The 24385-nt window shown below is 41.2% G+C and overlaps 2 protein-coding genes across 3 annotated transcripts in view; one reads left to right on the forward strand and one right to left on the reverse strand.

Annotated features, from left to right (window-relative positions):
• LOC114549439 (sodium/hydrogen exchanger 9) overlaps positions 1-17966 on the forward strand; it is a 68824-nt gene extending 50858 nt beyond the window's left edge. For both annotated transcript variants that reach the window (XM_028569743.1, XM_028569744.1), the window contains 4 exons: positions 8319-8364; positions 10698-10753; positions 16627-16732; positions 16822-17966. In XM_028569743.1, coding sequence (XP_028425544.1) covers positions 8319-8364; positions 10698-10753; positions 16627-16732; positions 16822-16992 — 379 coding nt within the window. In that variant the 3' untranslated portion in view covers positions 16993-17966. The remainder of the gene's footprint in view (positions 1-8318; positions 8365-10697; positions 10754-16626; positions 16733-16821) is intronic.
• Positions 17967-18886: 920 nt separating this feature from the next.
• Positions 18887-22248, reverse strand: chst2b (carbohydrate (N-acetylglucosamine-6-O) sulfotransferase 2b). Its single transcript, XM_028569408.1, has one exon. The coding sequence runs from the start codon at positions 21545-21547 to the stop codon at positions 20150-20152; it is 1398 nt and encodes a 465-aa protein (XP_028425209.1). The 5' UTR covers positions 21548-22248; the 3' UTR covers positions 18887-20149.
• Positions 22249-24385: the final 2137 nt, after the last annotated feature.

Below are 24385 nucleotides of genomic sequence, written 5' to 3' on the forward strand. Positions count from 1 at the left end.
GTCCCGTGTGTGACGGTTCCTTTCCCCGTTCTTTTTTTTTCCTAACCCCAACCGTCTTGTTATTGTGGCGTTTCATTTCCCCGTTGTGGTGTTTCATTTCCCCGTTGTTGTGTGCCCCTGCGTGGGTCGCGAGTGGCGGCCCGTCCCGTTGTTTTAGCCGCCGTGTGGCGCCTCATTTCCCCGATCGCGAGTGGCGGCCCGTTCCGTTGTTTTGGCCGGCGTGTGGCGCCTCATTTCCCCGTTGTCGCGTCCCCCAGAGCAGCGGGTTCGAAAAGCGTGACCTGTACACGTTCAAAAGTCGTTGCATATACACGAAAAAAACGGGATTTACGTAACCTGTCCACGACTTAATATATTACAATAACGTGACTATATAACGACCTGGCGTGAGACCGGGTTGTTTAAATTACGAGTTGTAAATTGCATAAGTGCACTTCAACATAGTGAAAATGCCAATGTAATAACTGTTACTGGGTTTGTGAGTAGTTGGCATCAAGCCATGACTAGCAGCAATTTTCAAGTTGGCATTACATAATGTGCCGAATTATTTCTGGCCATTATTATCCTGTGCCTCACATTGAACAACAGAAATGATAACATGATATTTGGACATCTGTTGAGTGGGTGATCATTCATCAGTGTGCAATATGGCAGAAAATGTTGAAAGCTTTGTCTGGTTAGATGAGGTATCTAACAAAAGACATCATCTCTTTAACAAGTAACCGTGCTCTGATGTAAAAGCTTTGTACAGCCCAGTGCAACATGCACAGATAGATGCTTGACTAATATCACTGATATACGTGCATGTGAGAGCATACATACACTAATGTACAAACACGCACTACTCTGCCAATTTTATTTTTATACCAGCTCAAGTGATGTGAAATTTAGGTTAAAGCTGCAGAGAGAGTGGGACTCTCTCTCACTCTAGGTTTCAGTAGATTGACCTAAATACCGCAGTTACGCAGAGACTTGGCCATATATGGATTGTGCTTTTGTAACACTGAAGTGATAGGAATGGAAGCTTATTTTGGTTTGTTCTTTGTTTTATCTCCTCACCCACCGCAGAGTCATTATACTGAGAGATATAGGGGCTCAGCACACCTCATGCATGACAACATATACTACTTTATATCATTTCAAGAGAATGTGATTTAAACGCAGTACAAGATTCTGGGATAGTAATGATTATTTGTCTGGAGTGAAAATTATTATTAGGTAACTATTAAAGTACTTGACAGTGGTCGTGGAGGCAAGGTTTCATACATGGTGGAAGTTAAAAGCTTATCACACTGCACAGCTGATGGGTGTACTTTTTTGTGGTTTATTATTACATATAGTACGGTACAGTACTCTCATAGGTTTGTTAAATCAGTAACATTTGTAAACAAAGCAGTAAAGCAGGCCTATAACTTCAGTTCTGATCAAACAAAAAAACAAAATGCTTATTTTCATTATTAAAACATTAAGAGCATAAAAGCATTACAGATTGTTCTTTTATAGTCATTTATCTCAACAGTTTGGATGAGGGCCATCTGTTTGCGTTAATGCACAGTCCTAGCTTTTATAAAGTCCTTCCACTGCTGGTTTTTCTTATCACTCACTCTAATCACTTAAGTCAATACGATGCAATCTTACAGTCAGTGTCTGAGTCACTGCAGACATTGATGTCTGCAGTTTTTCTTTTTTTTACACGACTGCTAGAGCTACTTGAGCCAGAGCACACATTCTTCTTAGTCACTGAAATGTTTTCTGTTTGAGTTGATAAAAGATGTTGCTTTTATTGCCACCTACAGCAACAACTATTGCTCTGCATAGTCCGCATATAAATGTAATCTTATTGATGAGCTCGCAATACACTATATATGTGACAATTTAAATCCATGTTGTTTGTTACACTGTTATACCACTCATCACTTGTCCCGTGTATGTGTGTGTATGTGTGTGTGTGTGTGTGTGTGTGTGTGTGGGGGGTGTTCATGTTGTTGCTGGTTCTAAATTCAGACCTCTGTTAGGAAGAGTATACACTGGAATGGAATCCCTGGTGAGAAGGACAACCAAATGGGATTTGCAAACAGGAAGCTGGAAGGATGATTTACAGCTTTCCTTTTGTCCAACCTCACAGTAAAGAGACTCTGACTCTCTTTGTCTCCCGTCTCTTTCTCAATGTGCTCCCCTATCTATTTCTCTCTCATCCTCCTCTCTGTTTTTCTCAGAGCAGCAATGAGAAGAAATAGCACAGAGTGAGCACAGCAGAAGGGAGGAGTGTCAGAACTTGATTTACCCTGCTTGCTGAGTATAATGCTACTTGAGTACTTGAACTCATCCAAATGTTTATTAACTAGTGCTGCTAATCACATCCAGAGGAGGTTTTCTCTTCACGAGGAAATGTTTTGCCAGCATGTAAACACAGTGAACTACTACCTGTAGACTGCCTCCAAGGTAAGAGGATATATTATAAATGAGCTGTAATGTATGTGCAGAGTAGTTGATGTTTCTGGGAGCTGTTTCTGCCGTGTGTACAGTTTGCCTGCAGCACAGCAAGCACACACCTTTATCAGCCCACAGCCCGTCTCTGAAAACAATGCTACAGAGACACAGACACACATGTATGTGTGCACACGCACTGCTCAAGGCCAAGATATTTAGCTCTTCCTCTTTTCTTTGAGGCAAAGTGGAAATATTATAAGGATGTGTTTATGGGTGAGCAGGGGTGCTTTCTGCATTCATCTTGGGTGTGACAGTTCTGGCTTTTTTTGTATTAAATAAAAAGCAGCTACATTCTCTTACAGTTTAAAAAATAAAAAATAAAAAGCCCAAACACAGAAACCATACAACATGTTCGTATTAATAGCATCACTCCCAAAAATCCTGGATGAGTTGTCGGTAAAGGCCCTGTGCAGAACGCTTTGTCATCCTGGAAAATGTCCAGAGATATTTTAGTCACAGTGGCGCTCAGCAGAGTGGAGATATTATCAGCACATAAAGACCACGCTAACAGAGACAAAAACATAGATTTTAGTTTTGGAGGCTGCAGATTACTATAGGTAGGATGGATAGCAGCTACAACTCAATCTTGCCAATCTTGTCTGAGTTATTCCATTTGTTTTTTCGTTTTAATCCTTGGGTGTGGTTTTCCTGCAGAATGGGAAACTCATTCTGGGTCATGGGAGGCCCACATTTCCCTGTGGAGGCTCATTACAAAAGTACCAGTGACTCAGCTGTTGCCCAGGACCCTGTTTCCTGCACTAGATATACATTTATGCAAAGTTTACAGACTTTCCTCCATAACGCTTCATTTCCTCTCTCTCCCATTGTGGCTCTCTGTTTGCAGATGTACACTACCGATCAAAAGTTTTAGAACACCCCAATTTTTCGAGGTTTTTATTGAAATTCATGCAGTTCAATGTCTTATTGTACTCTGAAATGAAAGAATAGAACAAATGAACAATTTAAGTTAAAAAAGAAATCATGGAATCAATTTATAAACCAAAATGTATTCTAAATTTTTGACTCATCAAAGTAGCCCCCTTTGGCAGATATAACAGCTGAACACACTCGTGGCATTCTTTCTACAATGGAAATCAAATATTCTTCAGAAAGTTCTTCCCAACTCTGTTGCAGAAGTTCCCATAAATGTGTGGCACTTGTAGGTTGCTTTGCTTTCACTTTTCTGTCCAGTTCATCCCAAACCCGCTCAATGGGGTTTAAGTCTGGTGACTCTGCTGGCCACTCCATGTTTTTAAGCTTACCATCTTGTTCTTTTTTCCTAAGGTAGTTCTGGCATAGCTTGGACTTATGTTTTGGGTCATTATCTTGCTGTAGGATGAACCCCTGATCAACTAGGCGCATACCAGAGGGTACTGCATGGCGCTGCAAAATGCTGTTGTAGCCATTTTGGTTCAGGGTGCCTTTCACTCTGTACAAATCACCGACCCTGGATCCAGCAAAACAGCCCCAGACCATCACGCTTCCTCCTCCATGTTTGACAGTTGATGTCACACACTGAGGAACCATTCTTTTACCTACTCGACGGCGTTCAAAAATCCTGCGTGATGAATCGAAGATTTCAATCAATTCATTTTGATTCATCAGTCCATAACACCTTCTTCCAGTCTTCAGTAGTCCATTGACGATGTTTCTTGGCCCAGGCAAGCCTCTTTTTCTTATTCTGACATCTTAGCAATGGCTTTCTTGCTGCAACTCAACCTATCAAACCTGCAGCTCAAAGTCTTCTCTTTACAGTTGAAACTGAGACTTGCTTATTACGACCACTATTAAGCTGTGCTTGAAGCTGTTGTCCTGTGAGCCACCTATCATGCAAGCTGTTCACTCTCAGAAACTTGTCTTCTGATTCTGTTGTGGCTTTGGGTCTGCCAGACCTCTTCCTGTCAGAGTTTCCCCCAGTTTCTAAGTGCCTTTTGATGGTGAAGAATACTGTACTCACTGACACCTTGACTTTCTTCGCAATTTCTTAGTAGGAAAGACCAACATTCTCCAGTGTTATGATGGTCTGTCTCTCTTCCATTGTTAATTGCCTTTTTCCTGCCATTTTTATAGCAACACACTACTTTCTGCAGTACAATACTGTTAATGCTCACGAGTGTATGGTACCACTGTTTGTTCCAACAATACTTTTATACAAACAGAGAGGGTTGTAAGTAATCCAGACAAGTTGGAACACCTATGGGAATTGGTAGCACCAACTTTCAAAGCTTGATCAACCTCCATTGCTGCAGAACAGCTTTACGTTGTTTACCCATCTCTTGTTCCCTGAAAAAGGCCTTTTTGTAAAATACTGAAATGTACTTTTTTTTTGTTTTTAACCTCAGGCAGTTCACCACTTACCTTTGTACCATTTCAAGCTATTCATTGGACTTGAACTGCTAAAATTTCAATAAAAAACTAAAAAAATTGGGGTGTTCTAAAACTTTTGACCGGTAGTGTATATCTGTGAACTAACGGTCACAGAGTTGTTAGATTAGTTTGGACTTGATTCGTCTTTATTGAGTGTCAGTGTGTTGAAGATAAGGGTAACAGGGCACAGGGGGTCACATCGATCTAAAAACGTGATACAGTGATAGCAAGCTGATTGACAGTAAAATACTCTCCCAAAGACACAAAACAGAAGTCATCCTCACAAACATCCCCCTGCCTCGCTATTATCTCTTTGTTCCTCTCTTTTAAGAAGGACTGTCTCACTTTGCTATTCTCTTTTATGTCTTTCTCTCTGTCTCTCTCTGGCTGTCTTGTCCTGTCTCCTAGTCAATCGTTCACTCACACAGTCACCAACTCACCATCTCTCCCACTCACACATGGCAGCATCTACTCATTCTTTCACTCTCATGTCACTGAAGACTATCTCACTCACCATCATGCTCAGGAAACTGGAACTCTTTCTCTTTTGTTTTGTTTTGCTCTCCTCTCCCTGATCTTCTCTTTTTCCTCTACCTTAAGCTTGTGTTCCTTTTCTGGCTCTTTCCCTCACACTTTATCTGCCCTTTCCATTTTCTATCAGCTAAGCTCAGTGACAGAGCCTGTCGCCTGGGAATGTATTCCACCAGCTGAAGGCAATGCGTCATGAGTAGTGCAGTCCGTTCGAGCCTGTCACAGCCTGCCCCATCCAAGAGGTTTTCCCATAACACTTTGCACCAAAACAACTTGCTCCAGTGTAAGACCTTGCATAATAAAGACAGATCTCAAACACCTCCTTTACCTTAATCCCTGTGCAATTTCAGCATAATTTCAACCTCTGTGCCTCTTTCTACTGTTCTTACAAGAAGAATAAATACATGTGGTGGGCAGAAAGTTAAGGGAATAGCAGGGAGACAAACTAAATTAAGAGGAGGTAGGAGGGGATGAAGAGACTAAGAGTGATGTGACAGAGTGAAATGGATGTTGAGAAGAGAGATAGTTGGATGAAAGTGGAGGACAATGAGACGTTTTAAAGCGGACAGAACAGATTTGGAAAAAACGGAACAGAAAGAATCTTTGGTTTAAAAGAAAAGAAGGAAAGAGACAAAGATGGATGTGGTTAAGATAATGATGGGTGTAGAGAGGACGTTGCAGCAAATAAACAGAGGAAGAGACAGAAGCTGGGTGGAATATTGTAAATAGAGGAAGAGACAGAGACAGATGGTGACAAAGTAAAACAAAAATGGTTAATGAAATTAATTACCAAGTACAATAATATTCAGAATGTTTTCCAGAGTTTCACAGCATAGGACTAAACTGAAATGTGAGAACCGATAACAAGAAGAACACTGATCAGAGAGGGAGAAATTAACACAAACAAACAGTAAAGACAAACATTGGAGATGGATGTGGAGGGAAGGCAGTCAAGACAAAAATCTGCACAACCTAAATAGTCGCAGCGCTCTAATGCTCTGATGAGAATCTCTTCTCTGTTGTATTATTGCAGGAGCCTCTCGGTGAAAGGCCTGGGCATCAGCACCTTCAAACTACACACACACACACACACACACACACACACACACACACACACGCATGCACAGCACAGTGATAGTGGTAGGCTATTTCAAAATGTCCTGAGCCTTGCAGCAGTGCTAGGCTATTAGAGTTAACTGCTGACCTGTAGGAACTAGCATCGACAGCCATCTTGTTCTCAGCATCCCTCTAACCTCTGTGGGAAATGCTTTACCTTTAGTGTACTGAATGGAGTTTTTTTTGGCTACTGAACTGTAAATGATGGATTTTGGATGAAATGCAATTATCAAAACTAGTGCAGTGCCCTTTGAAAATGTGCCTGTTTGGAACAGCTGATTGCTTGGACTGTGGTATTGCTGCTTGTAGATTTCTTCAAAACCAAATTGTACCCCAATATTACTTACAGAAGGACTTACAGTGTAGGCTACTTCGACATCAGAGGAAGACATTGTACTACTGTATTTACCTGACAGAGAACGGGGCAGATTCAGAATGTAATTAGCCTCATGGACTCATGGCAGTGCGCTACCCATCCGGCCCGTTATGAGAGCTAATCAGCATTCATCAACCACCAGAACCGGGCCGTGTGTGCGCACGCGGAGAGAGAGAGAGAGAGAGAGAGAGAGACGGTGTTGTGTCGTATGATCGTTAACAAATTTAACACTTCAGCAGAGGTGCTCATTTCCATACAGGTTTAGTGGCTTGACGGTTAACGTGAAGTAGGGGATTTGATTCACGGGGGTATTTTGGCGACGGTAGTGTTATTAGTGTTGTAAGTTAGCAGTAGACTTAATTAACCCGACCCAGGGCGAGTCTGATGAAAACTGTGTCTGCCCAGTTCAGCTCTGAGATTTTCTCGTATTGCACAGCGCTGTGAAGGAATAATCTCTGAGATTACTTTATGTTCTGCCAGCTCAGAGCAACTTAATACAATAGCAGCAAAAGAATCCGCCCCTGCTGTTGTAAAGTGTTCTCCATGTGTCGTCTGCGTGTGATGTGCAGGTTACCTTCCCCCCCCAAATACGCCCCCAAACACGGACACACATATACAGATACGTCTCGCTACCACTTGTCCGTAGCTGGCTGTGCTTTACCTATTACTTATATATTTAATGATATCTTTAGCATTTCTAATCCAAACAACATCAAACGTAGTACTGCATTTACTCGTGGCTGTAGCAAGACACCTGTCAAGTTTGAAATCCATCGGACTAACGGTTCTAAAGATATGCGCATAACACACAGAAAGACAGACAGACAGACAGACGTTCCTGCATTTTATAGATAGATGTAAGAAAATGCCACAAAGTCATCATCACCTTTTGATTTCAGATTCAGCGTAAAAGATGGTGTGTGTGTGTGTGTGTGTGTGTGTGTGTGTGTGTGTGTGTGTGTGTGTGTAGATGCAGGGAATGCGTGTGCACGTTGAGATGGTGCCCTTATTCCCCAATGAAGCAGCTCAGTAGGCTGTCACTGACCAGTGCTGAGTCACTTAGTTTCAATTGAGAGCGAGCAAGCAGCCAGTCGGCCTCTCCTCTCAGTCCTGTCGCTCGAGCACGCCTGCAGCAAAGTAGGGTTCACACCTCGACAGGGTAATAACGGAATACTAAACATAATTGCAACGCTGTTTGTCATTTATCAAAGGTTTACCCAGCTGACATTTTCTTGGTGTGATGTGGAAGACGAGGTTGATTTTGATGAAACTGTTTGAAAGGTTGTTCAAACTGAGCCGGGTTCCACGCTGACTTTCACTTTTGTTCGTAGTCACATGCAGTGCTAGACTAACTTTAAAAGAGGTACAGTTTCACATGTAATGAAGAATAAAATCCCTTTGGGATTTGTCTCTGTCTCTTTCTTTTCATTTTCTACAGAGTGGGGGTGGATGCAGATGAAAGTCCAGAAGACCTTTCTCATGAGGTAAAAATCCCTTATGGTCACTATTCAGTCTGCTCTCTTCATAGCCACAGTCATTCTCCTTTCTGGCATTGAAATGTATTTTAATCTGCAGTGCTACAACTTTGTGCAGATTTGTTTGCAAGTGACTCTTTAAAATAGTGTCAGTGCCATGATCAGCTTCCATCTACAGGAATGCATTAACAATAAGTAATAAGTAAATCTTTGGTCAACAATGTAAAAAGTATTTGTATTTTTTTTTAAAGGAGAATATAAAACATTATTTTTGTGTATACCAAGCAGCAAAGCATCAATCTGTCTTGCTTTCTTCTAATTTTTAATCTTACAAGAAGCCATAATACCCAATATTGTATTGTTTACTCTGACTGTGGTTTGCTGCCTCCATTTAGCTGCACTTCATAGCTATTGCTCATCATTTAGAATATTGAGCATTAGTGCTACTGTATATTGTTGTTTTTATGTGCTTAAAAACACTTCAACTATTGCAAACAGTAGTCCTAATGGTCTACCTAGAGTTTTTAGATGGTTCTGTTTAGAGATGGCTCCGATACTGCCTAAAACGCTGGTATCGGTATCGGGAAGTACTGGAGTTTAGGCACCGATCCGATACCACGTAATCAAGCCCTAAAGAAAATCTACGTTAAAGTAGTTTATTTATGTTCTTTTTCCGTTATAACTGACTGTCAAACTGGAAAATAAAAGAAAGTTCTGTGGCATTTGTGTTTGTTGATGTTTTACAAAGAGTTTAACTTGAGCCAGACAGACAACAAAGAAAATCGTATCCCATCCATACAGAGATAGTAGTATACAGCTGTTAAAACATAATAAAATATATGACCCACTGGTATCGGATCGGTACTCGGTATCGGCAGATACGCAAGTTCAGGTATCGGAATCGGTATCGGGAAGCAAAAAATGGTATCAGACCATCTCTAGTTCTGTTTAGGTATTCAGGGCATCAATTTTTCATGAAAAGTCCCCGCCAGTATACATTACACTTAAAAAATGAGGAGCTAATTACCAAAATATGGAGAGAGAAATGACAGATGCCATTAGGAAACAGCTCACAAGGCTTCAAAACGACTCCGTAATCACTAATGCAAATATCTTTATTGTAATATCTCTATCTGTAGAATTAAAAAGAAACTATGCAGCTTCACTTGCTTTCCAGATGACTTTAGCAGATGGACGCACTGCAGCTTCTATTATTCACTCATTCATAATACTTCAAATAACTTACACTGCTGTATACAAAGTGATACTACATATGTATACAGTATCTTGTGCTTTAAGGTTTGTTTTCTGAGTAGTTGCCAACACTACTCCAGCTCTCCCCACTGGAGGGAACTGAACAAAGTGAGAGGAGAGGAGCGATCACATTCAAAGACAATGAAACTTCATTTGGCTAAGAGCTATTTTTAATTACCATTAAAGTGCTGCAGCGCTGTACTGCGTCACATTTACTGAGTCTATACGTGTTTGACTCCTGCTATAGGGTATTGGTAGAGCTTTTTTTTGCACACACTGTACATTACAAGGATAACAATATGCAGCATTTTTACACGTTCATAGCAAGGATTTACAGCATATCCTGCCATCCTCTTCCACTAACACATAATATGCTTCCACCCTTTAATCTTGGCTCTGTTGTTTATTTTGACACTGCATGACATCAAAGACATTGAAGAAGAGGTTCAAGAGGAGGAAATGCAGTTTTTGCTTCCTGCTAAATGACCATCTGTAGCACATCCTTTGTGGCACTGTTTTTAGTTTTTAGTTTTTTTTGGTTGTGCACACACATCCGCCCACTCACACACTCCCCCCTACCACCTTACCATGGCTGCTTCCGTGCAGCTCTCCATCCCGTCTCTTTCATCTTCTTATTTGACCTGACTCTTATCTGCACGCTATGACTGGGACATGGTCTGGGCAGCTCCCTGGCATTATGAGGCCAGAGGGGCAGACAGAATAGGCAGCGTGGCTGGGAAGGCTGGAGGAGAATTTCAGTGGAGAGGTGAGGCTGAGCCCAAGGGCTCTTTCTTATGAAAAATGGTTAAATGTAACCTTGCCCAGAGTTCACACACGGACTGCTGGGGGCGTGTTCTTACTGTAGCAAGTAGGGATCTCTAGGGCCTTTGCTTTTTAAAAAAAAAAAAGATTTTCCAATAGAAGCACAGGGCTTGAGGTCCCACTTGTAAAAGCTGAGGTCATTGGATATGACCCCGCTGACCATCCAGGGGTGCAGGTTTTCAGCATTTCCATCAGGCAGCGTATATAGCCACCCCAGAGGGTCTTTGTGTGTCAATAAATAACAGTGGTCCTCTCATGGTGTACAGGTTTCTACAGGGAGGCCAGACACAACACGGGGCCTGTGGCACCATCTGGACTACAAGTATCCTTTCACTGCTTTCTTCTCTAAAGCACTCTCACATCTGCTTGCACTCACGATGCTTAACACACTGGTCTATGTAGTATTATACGGTGAGTACAAGGGAAAATGGCAGTGTGCTTCATTTCAGGAGATAGAAAGAAAGATCCTTGTGTACTGTGATGGTAGAACAAACAGAAAGTTCATGCACTGCTTCAGGTGGGTGGTGGGTCTATGTATGCATATCAAAGGGATATTTTGACGTTTTGGAAAACAGTTTTTTCCCATTTTCCAGTGTAAAGGAAACAACATACCAAAATCTGTTTACACAATCGGATTTTGTTAGCTTTGGACATTTCCCCCTGTTACCAGTCTTTATGCATGGCTAAGCTGCTAGCTGCAGCCTATTTACTATACAGACATGAAAGTAATATCGATCTTTTCATCTAACTCGTGGCAATAAAGTGTATTTCCCAAAACTATTGCTTTAATTTACTTGTCGTTGACTACGTGGTGAACTGGATTCCTGTAACCTGAGAATTTCCCAGTAAGAAAACAGTCATGCCTCTGCAGTGGACTTTCATGAGGATTTCATTAGGTTTAAGCTAATCTCATTTTTACCACTTAATGGCCTTATGACTGCCCTGGTGATCAGTAAGGAGCACATCATTTTACTTTATGGTCTCTATCTCCACTGGAAAACTACGAAATTCAGGTCTGCTAGTACATTCATTTAGAGTAGGTCTATTCATTTAATACATGAGTGTGCTAATATTTAATAATAAATGTATTTTTTAGAGAAGTCCATTTAAAGTGAATAACAGTTAGGGGACATACGGACAGTGTTGTTAAACCATTAAACCTAAAAACACTAATGGGTTACATTATGGATTGTTGGATTAGTGGCAAGGTTCCTGATCAAACCCATTTATTTATTTATTTTGATTCAGGCTGTTAAACCACAAAATGCAGAAGAGGGGAATTTGGTTGAATGAGTTGTGAAATCCCCGTAACGCACAGAACTGGATATGACTTAATGTCCTTCCTGATGCCTTTTTGTTTTCTACATTTCATTGTTTGTTGTTAAGTCTTTCAGCTATTGAGAACATTGATTCAAATGCTACTTTTCTCAGAACCGAATGCTGAATTACCGCCTAAAAGAAATAAACAAACTCTCCCTCGTAGCAGAAATATACCCTTAATTAAATGTTCAATACCGTTTTCTGTTGAATTTGCTGGAATGTCAAAATGATGGTGGAATATAGAATTACACACTGTTTCTGAAAATACACATTAAACAACAGGTCTAGAAAGGATTAAAAAAACAATAAATGTAAATGGACTGTTCTCATATAGCGCTTTTCTAGTCTCAACGACTACTCAAAGCGCTTTAACATTGTACAGGAACCATTCACCATTCACACACTGTGGCCGAGGCTGCCGTACAAGGTGCCACCTGCTCATCAGATAATCATTCACACACACTCACACTGTGAACTCGGTTCAGTGTCTTGCCCAAGGACACTTCGACATGGGACTGCAGGGCCAAGGATTGAACCACTAACCAACCGCTCTACCACTGAGCCACAGCCGCAGCATATTTTGTTGGACGTGAGAAGCAGATTTTTCTTGACATTTGGAAAATTGGCTTATTCACTTAGTGCTTAGAGTTATAAGATAAAGTATAAGGCCGCAGCCAACAGCCGGTTACCATAGGTTAGCATAAAGGCTGAAAACAGTGGAAACAGCTAGGCTGCATTTGTACGAAGGTAACAAAATCCACCTACCAGCCCCTCCAAAGCTCACTAATTACCATGTTATATCTTGTGTGTTTAATCCGTAAAAAGACAAACTGTATAAACATGTCTGATTTTTTACCTTTGAGCAGAGCCTGGCTAGCTCTCTAGTGTCTACCGAGACAGCCAAAGTTGATAGCTGTGCACACCCATAATATGACACTTCAAACATTCAATTGATGACACTTTTTGATAGGGTTGGGCATCGTTATGATATTAACAATTCTGATTCCAATTCTGATTCTTCCTTTCGATTCCGAGTCTTTGAGGGGTGGAGTTGAATCGGGTCACATGCTTATTTCACAGATAAAAAGGAACATTTTATTTTGATACAATGGTGATTTACAGTTTTACTCTACAGTTTAGGTATTTTTCGCGGGAAAAGAAAGCCACACAACCAAAACTTGTACATGTTAAATTTGTAACCGATGATCGGATTCAAAACCAAATTTTCCAAACGATTCCAACAAAAAACAATTGGAATTCCGTTGGAATCGTAAATTTTGAAACAACTCCAAGTTGGAACCGGTTCTTGATGCCTAATCCTACTTATTGACCCGCTCATTGCTTGCAACACAACATTGCAGTCAGTGTAACCATAGTAGTTACATACCCACACCCTTTGGCTTTAGTTAAAAGTCTACATAGGGGGTTAATGTGCACATTCGACAGAATGTGTGTAGTGTTTTTTTTTTTTATCATTTGCATGTAAATGTAAGAAAGAGAAAGCGAGAGGGGATGAGAGAAGCTGTGAGCAGGACAAAAAAAAAAAAAAAAACAGTTCTGGCCAATGTTTCCTATTGATGGAAAAAGAAAATGGTAAAATAGAGTCTAGATACTTTGATGTGGACCAGGTGAGAGGAGCCTCAGCCCGGATCCCACTGCCAGGTAATTGAGCCTCAACATGGCTTGCCGGTGTCTTATCCTAAAGGCATACTGCTGCTTCCTTAACCGTTTCCCTGTCAGCCTGGCTTTAAGGCTCATTAGGACAAACACTTTACTCTTAAGCAGTGATTTTGACAGACATCAAAGCCTGTTTGATCTTTCCTGCTGAAGTGGTTTGCAGACTTTGATTTCAGGGCTGGCAACTGCTGTTTTTGTTTTGACCGTGGCATCCCAGAGGCCACCCATGTTTAAGAGACTCTGGGTGGCTGCAATATATAGTTGGCTTGGTCCTGGATGAGTCAGTGATGTGGAAGTTAAATCTCTCTGGTTCCTCTATTTTTATACGGTATGATAGAATATACCACAGTAGCAGGGCATACACAATACTATACCAAAAAGTAACAGTTAAAAGGGAGGTGGCACCAATTGTAAATTGTATTTGCTGCTGACATTTTGTATTGCGTGTGCGAGACTTGTTCATTATGCAGTTTGGCCCCTTTCAAAGGGTTGTATGCATTTTATTGTTGTAGCTGGTCAGAGTAAAGCTAATTTTACTCTATTTACTTACTGTTGGGCAGTTTAATCTCTAATAATGCATTATATTGATAAGGTGATGATATGAGTCGTATGTAAAATCTGAATCGACAAAGTAACTAGAAGCCGCATCTGTCCAATATATGTAGTGGAATAAAAAGTACAATATTTCTTTCTGAAATGTAGTATAAGTATAAGGTAGTGTAAAGAGATACAACTATATCCATCCTTGGTTATTCTGAGATGACAGGGAGTTATTTTGTACAGCCACCAATGATTATTAATAGAGTACTTTGACATGTTTGGAGATCTATCACAATCAATACCATTCTCTTGTGAGAGTGGTATTGATCTTCTCATCTAATTCTAAAAAAGAAAGGGAAAAAGCATGTTTTCCAAGATGTCAAACTGTTTGTATAATGTGGGGATATGGTCACAGCCAAATAATTATGTTCTTAGATTAGAAATAATCACATTCTCCATGTTTTAAAACATGGTAAAACAAGATGTTCTTAAATTAAGTATAAATACTTCAAATCTGTACTGAAGTACAGAAGTTGAGTAAATGTACTCCTTTAATTTCCTCCACTGATGAGAGGTCAGGAAAAGGTGACATGTGGGAAATGATGCTTACTGCGATGGAGGCTGAGGCAGCAGTTGAGCTTCTAACCCCACACAAGTAGTCAGCATCTTTACACACACACACACACACACAGACACACACACACAACCTGACACCATTGTGGAGCAGAAGCAGCTCTAGCAGTTATAATTACCATTGCTGCCGCTGGTATGGAAGCGTGGAACAGGAGGACACTGTGCCGAAGAGAAAACAACTCACTCCTTCAGGCCCCCTAGGAAGTCATTATTCCCCCCTTTTCTATCTCTCTATTCTTCATCCCCTGGTGTGTCTCTCTCTCTCTCTGTCTCTCTCTCTCCCTCTGTCTCTGTCTCTCTTTCTCTCTCTCCCTCTCACTCCCTCTGTCTCTCTCTCTCCCCTCATTCTTTCTTCCTCTCTCTCTCTCTCTCTTCCTCATTTGAAACATTTATAAATAAATCCTGTTAGCTGGCAGAATACGGCCCATAATTCCCACATCTTGCATTTTGCTGATAACAGCACCAGAATTTAAGAATTGGCGCCACATAACACATTAGATCATTTCCTCTGCTCTTTGTTTTTTTATGCTTATGCCAGGGGATTGTAAGTCCCCCACTATTCATTATAGGCTCTGAGGTACAAAGGTTGCTTTTGTACAGAAATTATAGCATTGGTGAAATATTGTTTTGTCTTTTTTGGAGGCATAAGGAGAGCAAAGTGTGAACACCTGCAGAAGGGCAATTATTATCAGAACTATTATTTTTGTTACAGCCTAAAGCTAGTTCATGTGCCTGTCATTTTTAAGGGTCGGTAATGGAGAGGATACAGAATCAAGTGTATCACACAAAATTGGCTGCCACCAAGCAACTGTATGCAGACATCTGGCCTGAAAAAGGGGGTTAGAGGGTGTATTATATTAGCCTGACGTCATCATACTCACATTCTAGTCAGAATATGAGTCTGATAGTGCCCCATTGGGCTGTGATTATGGGGCATGTTTCAACCGAACCAGGAAAGAAAATTGGATAGACCTACAACCAATCAGAGCAACAGAGATAGACGCCACAGAAGCTGCAAGTCAAAGGCAGGCTTCAACAGAGCAAAGGCAGAGGTGGCAGTTTCCGTGTCGTGCGGACGGGTGTGGCAGTGTGTACATAAGTGATCGCACGTCTCTGTTCCGCTTTTTAAAATGAATGCGCTGTCGATATCTTCTATAACAGAAGGTATCGGAATCTACGTATCTCAATTCTCCAGCGGCAGCCATCTTTGTTGATTAGGTTACTGTTGATCATCTGTCCATCATCGTATAAAGCCCGCCCTGACAATTTGATTGGTCGAAACAGCTCTGGTTTCGAGCATAGTTGCTCCACAACGGATCAAGTCCAGACTGAACTTCCCAACCTCAAATGTTGTGGGCGGGGCTAAGTTCGGCTGGCATCCAGGCTAGTATTATATGTCATTGTTATTTTCAAGTGACTACCTACCGTCACAGCCCACAGCACCTCCATAAGTTTGTTACAATAACATCCAGTGTCCAAAAACAGCCCTTTCTACTCCTGCTCTCAACACTGATCAGAAATGCCTGTACACATTTATAAATGAGTTCCGACCTTGCCTCTGGTTTCAATCACGTACAAGACTGACCCATTTTTTATGTTTATTGTGGGGTTTTATTTGTCAAGACAACTACAAAGCAGAAAAAAAATGATTTAATTTACTTCAACCAATGCTTTCAAACATAGTCCTTGTCCTGATTTGCACTCCCACTCCCCCATCTGTGGCTAAAATCCTTTGGTCCTACCCATAATTAACATACTTGGCTAAGATAACACAACTAATGTCGCACCTTGTTCTTCTGAACCTTTGTGAACTCTCTAAAATACATCAGTAAAACACTACAATTGCTTCTTTACACATATAATATAACTAAATGTGCCCCTAGTGAGATGTGCTTTGGTTTTTCTAAAATTATTAATAGTAGAACTCGGTGGCCTGAGGCCCGATTTGGAAAAGGCTAAAAACAAACCATTTTTCTGTCTCTTTTTTGCTGTCATTGACGCCACCATACCTTAACAAAGTCACAGATATCTAAAGCCGGTGCTGACACATTGTGGCCCTCCACTCACCGACTCACTGCCACAGTGGTGTGGGCCATTTGCCAGACTCTTCAGCAGCCCCCATGTCCAGGAGGTAAGACTTTCCTTGTGTTACTACACACGTATCTTCATAGAATAAAATAAATCAAAGTTAACAATTATGATTTGCTACTTGCCATCCAGGTTGAAGAGCAGCTGTGTGAGACTGAACCACATGACTCCACCTTTGATTTGGAGAAAACAGAAAACCAGCTTGGATCTATAGGAGGCGACTCTGGATCGGCGCACCAGGAAGACCTGCTGGAGGGAGACCTGGGACTTGGCACTGTTCCTGCTCTCGCCAGGGAGGCCTGAAGCTCCAGGAGTCACCTCCAAGCCAGCGTATCAGAGTCTGCTGCCCTGAGGCTAAGGCCGTGCCTCCCACAGTGAGTGGGGTCACTGGCCGGGGCATCTGAGAGGAGTCGACCGGGAGTCAGTGTTACAATGACTCCCAAAAGGTTATGCACTCCCCTTGTGCTGGCACGCATGCAAAGACACACTCGCACAGGGATAAATTCCAAAGGCCATTGCTCTTTCTGTTGCTTTGCTGATGATTTTCTTGGCTTGTTTGCTCCCGTTTCAAGGAATTTAAGACCTGGAATAGTATGATTAATCCTGCTTTAAGTGCCTAATGTTTAACATAACTGACAGGAAGCAGAAATTGCCCTGTGTGTGCTCAGTCTGCTTTTCTGCAGCAAGTAGAGTGATAATGCAGTTCTGGTGAAGATACAACATGTTGAGTCACACACAAATTGCCAGTGGAGCATTTTTGTGTTAGTCGGTTACATAAGGTCTTGATTTCAGAGGTTGCAGGAGAATTTCTCATGAATATTTGCTGTGATTGAACACCATGGTATTTCCCTTAATCAGCTGAAATGGTATTTTTTCTGCCAACTTTGCTTTGCTCTTCCCCAACTCCTTATTAAACTTTTAATGCACTGTTTTCTGCTACAATCCCTTTAACAAATTCTAAATGTATTCCACTAAATGTATTACCCCCCACCCCCCATCTCCCTCCACAACTTGCGTATCATTCTGTGGCAGTCTAGAATACTTCCGAATGCTTAAGTCTGTCAACAGCATTTGGCTAAGAGACTATTAGCATGTAAGGTTTCCTCTGACTTCTTTATAGATTGCACTTTGCTGCTTTATGAGTGTTTCATTATATATCTCTGGGCCCCATTTGCCTTGTGTGAAGCAGGGTGTTGTGCACAAATCCAATCTGTGAAGGTTAAGCTTTGTGAATATGCAGACTGTTTTCTCATGTTAATAAAGCCATTGTCCTTGGAGTGAGGGCTTTCCATTTTGTTGTGAATGCATGGGTGCATCAATGGAATGTTCCTCAATTTTCAGTCCTCAGTTGCTGCAAAGAAATGCAATGCATTGTCCTTTGTGTGCGCTGATGTTTATATTCAGTTTGGTTCTTAGCAAAAAAAGACTGAATAATAGCAACATAATATCACGAGTCCTCAGAAGCAGACGCTCAGCTTTTAGTTCCATCCTTAAAAGAACAGTTCCAAGGGGAACTGAATGAAATCATATCCCATCCATACAGGGATAGTAGTATACAGCTGTTAAAACATAATAAAATATATGACCCACTGGTATCGGATCGGTACTCGGTATCGGCAGATACGCAAGTTCAGGTATCGGAATCGGTATCGGGAAGCAAAAAATGGTGTCGGACCATCTCTACTTACAACCTTTGTGTAACCTTGTTAAAAAAGAAAGACGCTGCTTTTTGAGTGTAATTTTTGGGCTTTTTGAGCATCACAAATCAAATGTTACTGAACTGTTTTACTGAGGTGAACCTCAGCTAATCGCATCACATATGGATGGAGTAAGTGAAAAATCCCTTTAACTTTTATACCTTTAACTTTGTATTTAAGTCATTCAACATTAGTCTATTTCCCTTTTTAAGCCATATCTTTGAGATCTTTAAGGTTGGGTTGTCCCTAAATTGAAGCTGATGTTCTAAATACTTAAATGCACCCTGTGGAGTTTTTGACCACTAGTAACATTATAGAGCATTGTTTTTAGGCGTGTGTCCCCGCTTTGTTTGTTTTCGTGCCCGAGGACACACATGCGTGCTGATGACGGGATACACATTTCTGCTAATGGTTTCACACTATTCCAGTAAATCACCAAGAAACACATTAATGCACCAGCAAATGCAGGGAAGAAGAAGAAAACATTGACGTAAACAATGCAGCTTTGCAATTGTTTTATGAGGAAGGAAATTTATTCAACACGTTACTTAGACCTCAAGAATACACGTGATATGTTTTGGTGAGAAACGATGAATGTAAACGGAAGCTTTGTTTGCAAAAATTAAAAAAAATAAACTCCACAGGGCACCGTTTGAGTTATGTAGAAAATAGCAACAAATGTGTGACATAATTACAGCACAATGGTTCTCAAATGGTGAGGGAAGGCACAGTGGTGCATAATGCACTGAACTAATGTATGCCTTGAAACATCTCATAAATATGAAGAAAAAAATTATTACAAAACCGATATGCTATTAATGCATTTTTAATTACATATCGTTTTTTGTTATTACAATATTGATTAAATCTAGTAGATTTTGGATTTTATTTGAATTTTTAACCTTGCCTCATGCTCCAGACTTTGAGAACCACTGGTCCAGTGCTCATTTTTTATCATGATTTCTACATGTACAGCAGTGCAGGTTCTTCAACACAGGTGCGTAAACTGTCTTGTTAACTGTGAACTTTACTCAATGCAATATTCCCAGATCACGGTTTTCATAAGAGCAAGCAATTGTAAACATTTGAAATGGTAGAACAGACTGCTTACACACTTTCCAGCTCCAGAGCCATGACATGGTCCACAGTGTGTGATATCCTAAGAGGTAATCAAAACATCCCCTTTTTTAAATCTAGAAATAGTACTACTGCTGTTCTGATGTAGCCTAGTCATCACACCTCTACCTATGGCACATCAACAAACCAATTTGATTGTCTCTGACTTCAACCAGATCTTACAAATAAACATTAGCGATGAGCTTTTTTTTTTTTAACAGTTGTTCTTTTTTGTTTTTCTGTCATCAACTATTATCACTTTTACAGACAGTATGGAGACTGAAAAAACAGTTTTTTGTAGGGTTTTGAACATTCAAAAATAACCCCAATATAGCAACTTTGAAGTGTCATCATAACAAGATACATCAATTATACAGTTGTTTTTTCATTGTTGCAGCGTCACTAATTAAGTCAATGTTCATAGGCCTTCTATTGTCAAACACATCCAATATTCCAGTATAAAAGAAGTGGTCCCTTCAAATACCACTGCAATACAACCAAGAGAAACATGATACATTCCAGATGTGGCCAGTGGAGCTCTTCAAACACTGATTTAAAGTAAAGCTTGAATTCCTCAATAAGAGGAAACGGCACTCGATGCAAAAATGAACATTAAATTAAAAAGGTCTTTGGTGGTGAGTACGTTTTCACAGTTTGGAGTGTGCCAGTAGTGATTTGCTCATGTCCTTGGCCTCCCCGGCTGTTCTGACTCTTTCGTACCCCAGAACAGACATGGCATGGTGGCAGTAGTCCTCCACTTGTTTGATCTGTTGAATGCTGAGCACTGTTCTCCATGCACTAGCAGCTTGTGTGGCATTCCTGGACGAGACTATGAATGGCTTAGAGGAGGAGCTGGAGCCACTGGTCATGTTCAGGGCAAATGACTCAATGTCATGGTTGGTGGTGAGGTTGGCAAAGCGGTAGATGTTCCGCAAGGTCTTTACTGGGTTTTCGACCAGGTCCTCGTACCGCACGGCCATGTACTTCCCCTTCAGCCAGCTGGGTGGGTTTAAGGCAGTCCTCAAAGTCCTGGAGGTTCGGTCACAGATCACCTCCATGGCTCCTATGGAGTGGTAGTCTGCGCCATCCTTCTTGTTGGCTTTGTGACCAGGATCCACAAAAGGTATCCTGCGAAGTTTAGGATCCCTGCTGCGGACCACCTGTAAATTCTCCCTTATCAGGCCATGTCTGGATTTGATCCTAGAGTTGGCCACTGCCCGTGGGTCTCTGACCAGATGTATCACCTTCAAATCCAAGGATGGATCCTCCATGAGTGGGGCCAACACGTTAACGTCCAAAATGCGTACCCCTTTAATGACTATGGTGCTATATTTGAGGCACTCCTCTTCCAACAGTCTAAGGCTTTGAGGAGGGCACTTTTTACATACTTTATCATCCACCATCCCCACCACCTCTTTCCTGTAGGCTGAGCAGAGGGGATAGGAGCACACCACTTTATTGAGGGTGGCCCCAAATAGTCCCAGGGAGGTAAAATTCTTGCCCCCGGGGCTGTTGTAAAGTTGGAAAACAGACAGATCACAGCGGTATAAGGAGCTAAGCATGTCCCTGGCTGCCCCTTGTAAAGACACTGCATCACCCGGGTACAGTTTCTGCCAGATGTGCCACATTGGCTCATACAAGAAGAACACTTCGGGATTTTGGTTAAAAAGCTCCCCAAAAAAGGACGAGCCTGACCTCCAGGTGGTCAGAACATAGATGAGCTGTCTCTTTTTAGCCAGAGAGGGTCTGTACAGGAAGCGAATATCAGATCTGCTCTGATAAGTGGTGCTCCTCATCTGATGGTTACACTGCTGAGGCTCTTTAGTCCATTTATAATTAGCCAAGTTAAGCATAGTGAGGACCAGCAGTAAGAAGTAGGCCATAAATAAAACAATCCTCTTCCTGCGGAGGACTTTCATCACGATCCCAGGCTGTGCTATTATCTTGGTATGATTCCTGTAGGTTTTAAGCTTCCTCCCAAAGCCAGCATCCTTCTCCCAAGGCGCTGTCAACTTCAGTGGTTGATGATATTGTTTGCCTCTCATCTGTACCCTCGGAGAGTGGCTCTCTCACCACTAGACAAAGCTCCTTACATTGAGTGTGTACCAACACACTACAGGATGTATACAGCCTATAGGCTACTGGGAAATGATACCCAGTTGATTAGAAGCTTATTATTGGGTAATTCACCGCCAATTCGAAATCCACAACACGATATCCCGTTTTCACTGCACTGCGCAACGTTCTTCATAGGAATGGATGAGAGGAGCGTTTAAGTTGTCCGTAGGGAGAGTTGCAGAGATTCTGTGGGTGGCTCGTGTTCAAAACAAAAAGCAAGCAGCCTTCACCATTGTAACAGACGCCCCGTTTGTCCATGTTTAGCGGAGGCATCTCTGCGCAGTTATCAGCTGAGGCATCCTTGTTAATGCAGCCGGCTAAGATTCAGGCATCGCAGACAATAAAACCGTCACGATTTGGCGCGTCCGGCTGCAGCTCAAATCCTTCCGCGTCTGCCATAACGGAGCCGTGAACGACCAGTATCCACAGTCACAGCGTTTGTTTGGTGAAAGAGTCCCTGGTTCTTCCTGCTCCCCTCTCTGCTCGTCTAACTAATACAAACTGGACCGATACAATCAGAATACAAGGAGAAATGCCCGCCCACACAGGGACTATACTGGCCCGCGTGGTGGCGTCGTGCGTCAGCGAGCTGCACCATTGGACCTGCGGCACGTCTGTCTCACAGATCGCAGCGATGGAGCACTGTGGGGAATGATGCTGTTGTTATGTTTCAGAGAGGCCTAACGTTACCTCCCTATATGCATCATTGTAACCATGCTCCTCCCTTCTTATCAAGACATGCAGCTGTACACTATACCAGTTGCAGTGATGTAGCCTACAGGATTGATAAAAACGCCACAACCTCACCTATAACCACGCTGACGCTGACTTTTGTTTTAATGCATCTGTTTTTAAATTGTTATTATATTAGGAGTCCAGTCTTTACATTTCTAATATGTATGTTCTCTTTATAGTGCACGAGTGCAGAGAAGAATCTATATTTCATATTATATGTAGCACACTACAGCCTCAAGAGGGTAGCCCAGATCAATAAGAAAAAAACAACTCCCTACTACCCTAAAGAAAAAAATCCTGTTATTAATTAAAAATATAGGCCTGGCTACACCTACGCATACACATTGCAGCAAAATACATTCCTGTTAGAGTACCACAGGGATATCGTTTGAGATAAAAGATCAAAAATAAATAATTGAAAATAATAAACAACAGCAAGTCTAAAGGAGTATTGCTGTGCTTGAAAGTATTGGAAACAGTCAGCAACAGTGACTGACACTCCGCTCAAGTGGAATCAGCTGAAATGTGACATCTGACAGCTGTTCCCCAGGAGCTGACAAGTCCTGGGAAGCTGTAAGGCCATGTGTTTGAACAGAGGAAACCACATGCTCTGCAGATTGAAAATCATCTTTCCTAAGAGGCTGGCCAGTTTGGGATTACAGCTCTGCACAATTGAATGGCACAAACGACAGAAGGAAAGGGGTTGGGCCCTTTGACCCCTGATGAGAAATCTGTGGGCCTGTAATATCTAGATTGGGATTCAGTGATTTTACAGTTTACGGTTTGGTGATTCTATTGTGACCCTTAATTTATATATCTTGTAACACCACAATCTTCTTTTACTATTTAGCTATGATAGGTCTGTTTGATCCTACACAAGTACAACAGTATAGCCTCGTTTTCTAGAAGACATCTGCTACAGATCAAGTAAAGCTGTGTGTGCTGTAAATGCTTTTGAAAAAGCTTAGCTGTAGGTTGGATTATTGGACTATGCAGTGGATAATTACTCTTTATGCTCTGTAAAGTGTGCAGTGATCCTTCTATCCTAAATGTACTTATTTTGTATCCAATACATAGTCATAAACCTTTGTGCAGACTGCCCTCTGCTGGAGCGTAATGTTTCCAATCAAGACAAAGAAACTCTCTTTTGCTCAAAAAAGGATTGACATAACACATTCTTTATGTTACCAAAGCATTATACATCATTTATGTAAATGATCAATTGTGTGCAGTTTCTCTAGTTGGATTTCTTTGATCTTTTAAAATTTATTAATTAATTATTTTTTTATATCTATTGAGAAAAACTATGAATCATTTAGACTTTATATCGGTCACATTGTTTCTATCTTCCTTTGTCTTCCTCAGTTTGGGTTACTTATTGAAAAAAATGTGACCGTGTGATTTCTGTATCTAGCACCCAAAAAACAGTCTGTACGTAACATTGAACACAATGTTCTTTATTTCCTTTATAATTTATTTCAGTCTGATTAACTTAGGGCCGATCTGGGATGCTGAGTTGTTGGATAATAAAGTGCAGCTTCAGTACCTCCCCTGCACATGCAATTGCTCAGAAATAGAGTGGATGGGGAGAAGCTTGTTTTAAAAGGTTCATTTAATTTAACAGCTCCTCTATGAATTTTAATTACTGAGCCAAGTTTGACTCTATGTGCACTATTTTTGAGCTTTTCTCTGAAGTCTTAGACTAGATTTATAATATTCTGTGTGGTCTTTTTCAGGTGGATGAGAAGTCATGAATAGTAAGAGGACACCTCATTGCCACAGAAGGCAACAGAGTAAATCATTCAAATAATATAGCATAGAGTATTGATACTATTTCTATTACATTGCAAAATTATTTCTCCCTTTCAGTACATGCATGCAATCCCACTGTAGCATATATGTATGATTTGGTATTGCAACAATAATATAATATAATAATAATAATCACTCTGTAATAGATTTTTATGTCATTTTTGATTACATGTCTTAAGGCATTGTTGTTATTAGTAACACCTGTGTCATTTTACTAT

This window comes from Perca flavescens, chromosome 22 (assembly GCF_004354835.1).
Source record: "Perca flavescens isolate YP-PL-M2 chromosome 22, PFLA_1.0, whole genome shotgun sequence".
NCBI lineage: Eukaryota > Metazoa > Chordata > Actinopteri > Perciformes > Percidae > Perca > Perca flavescens.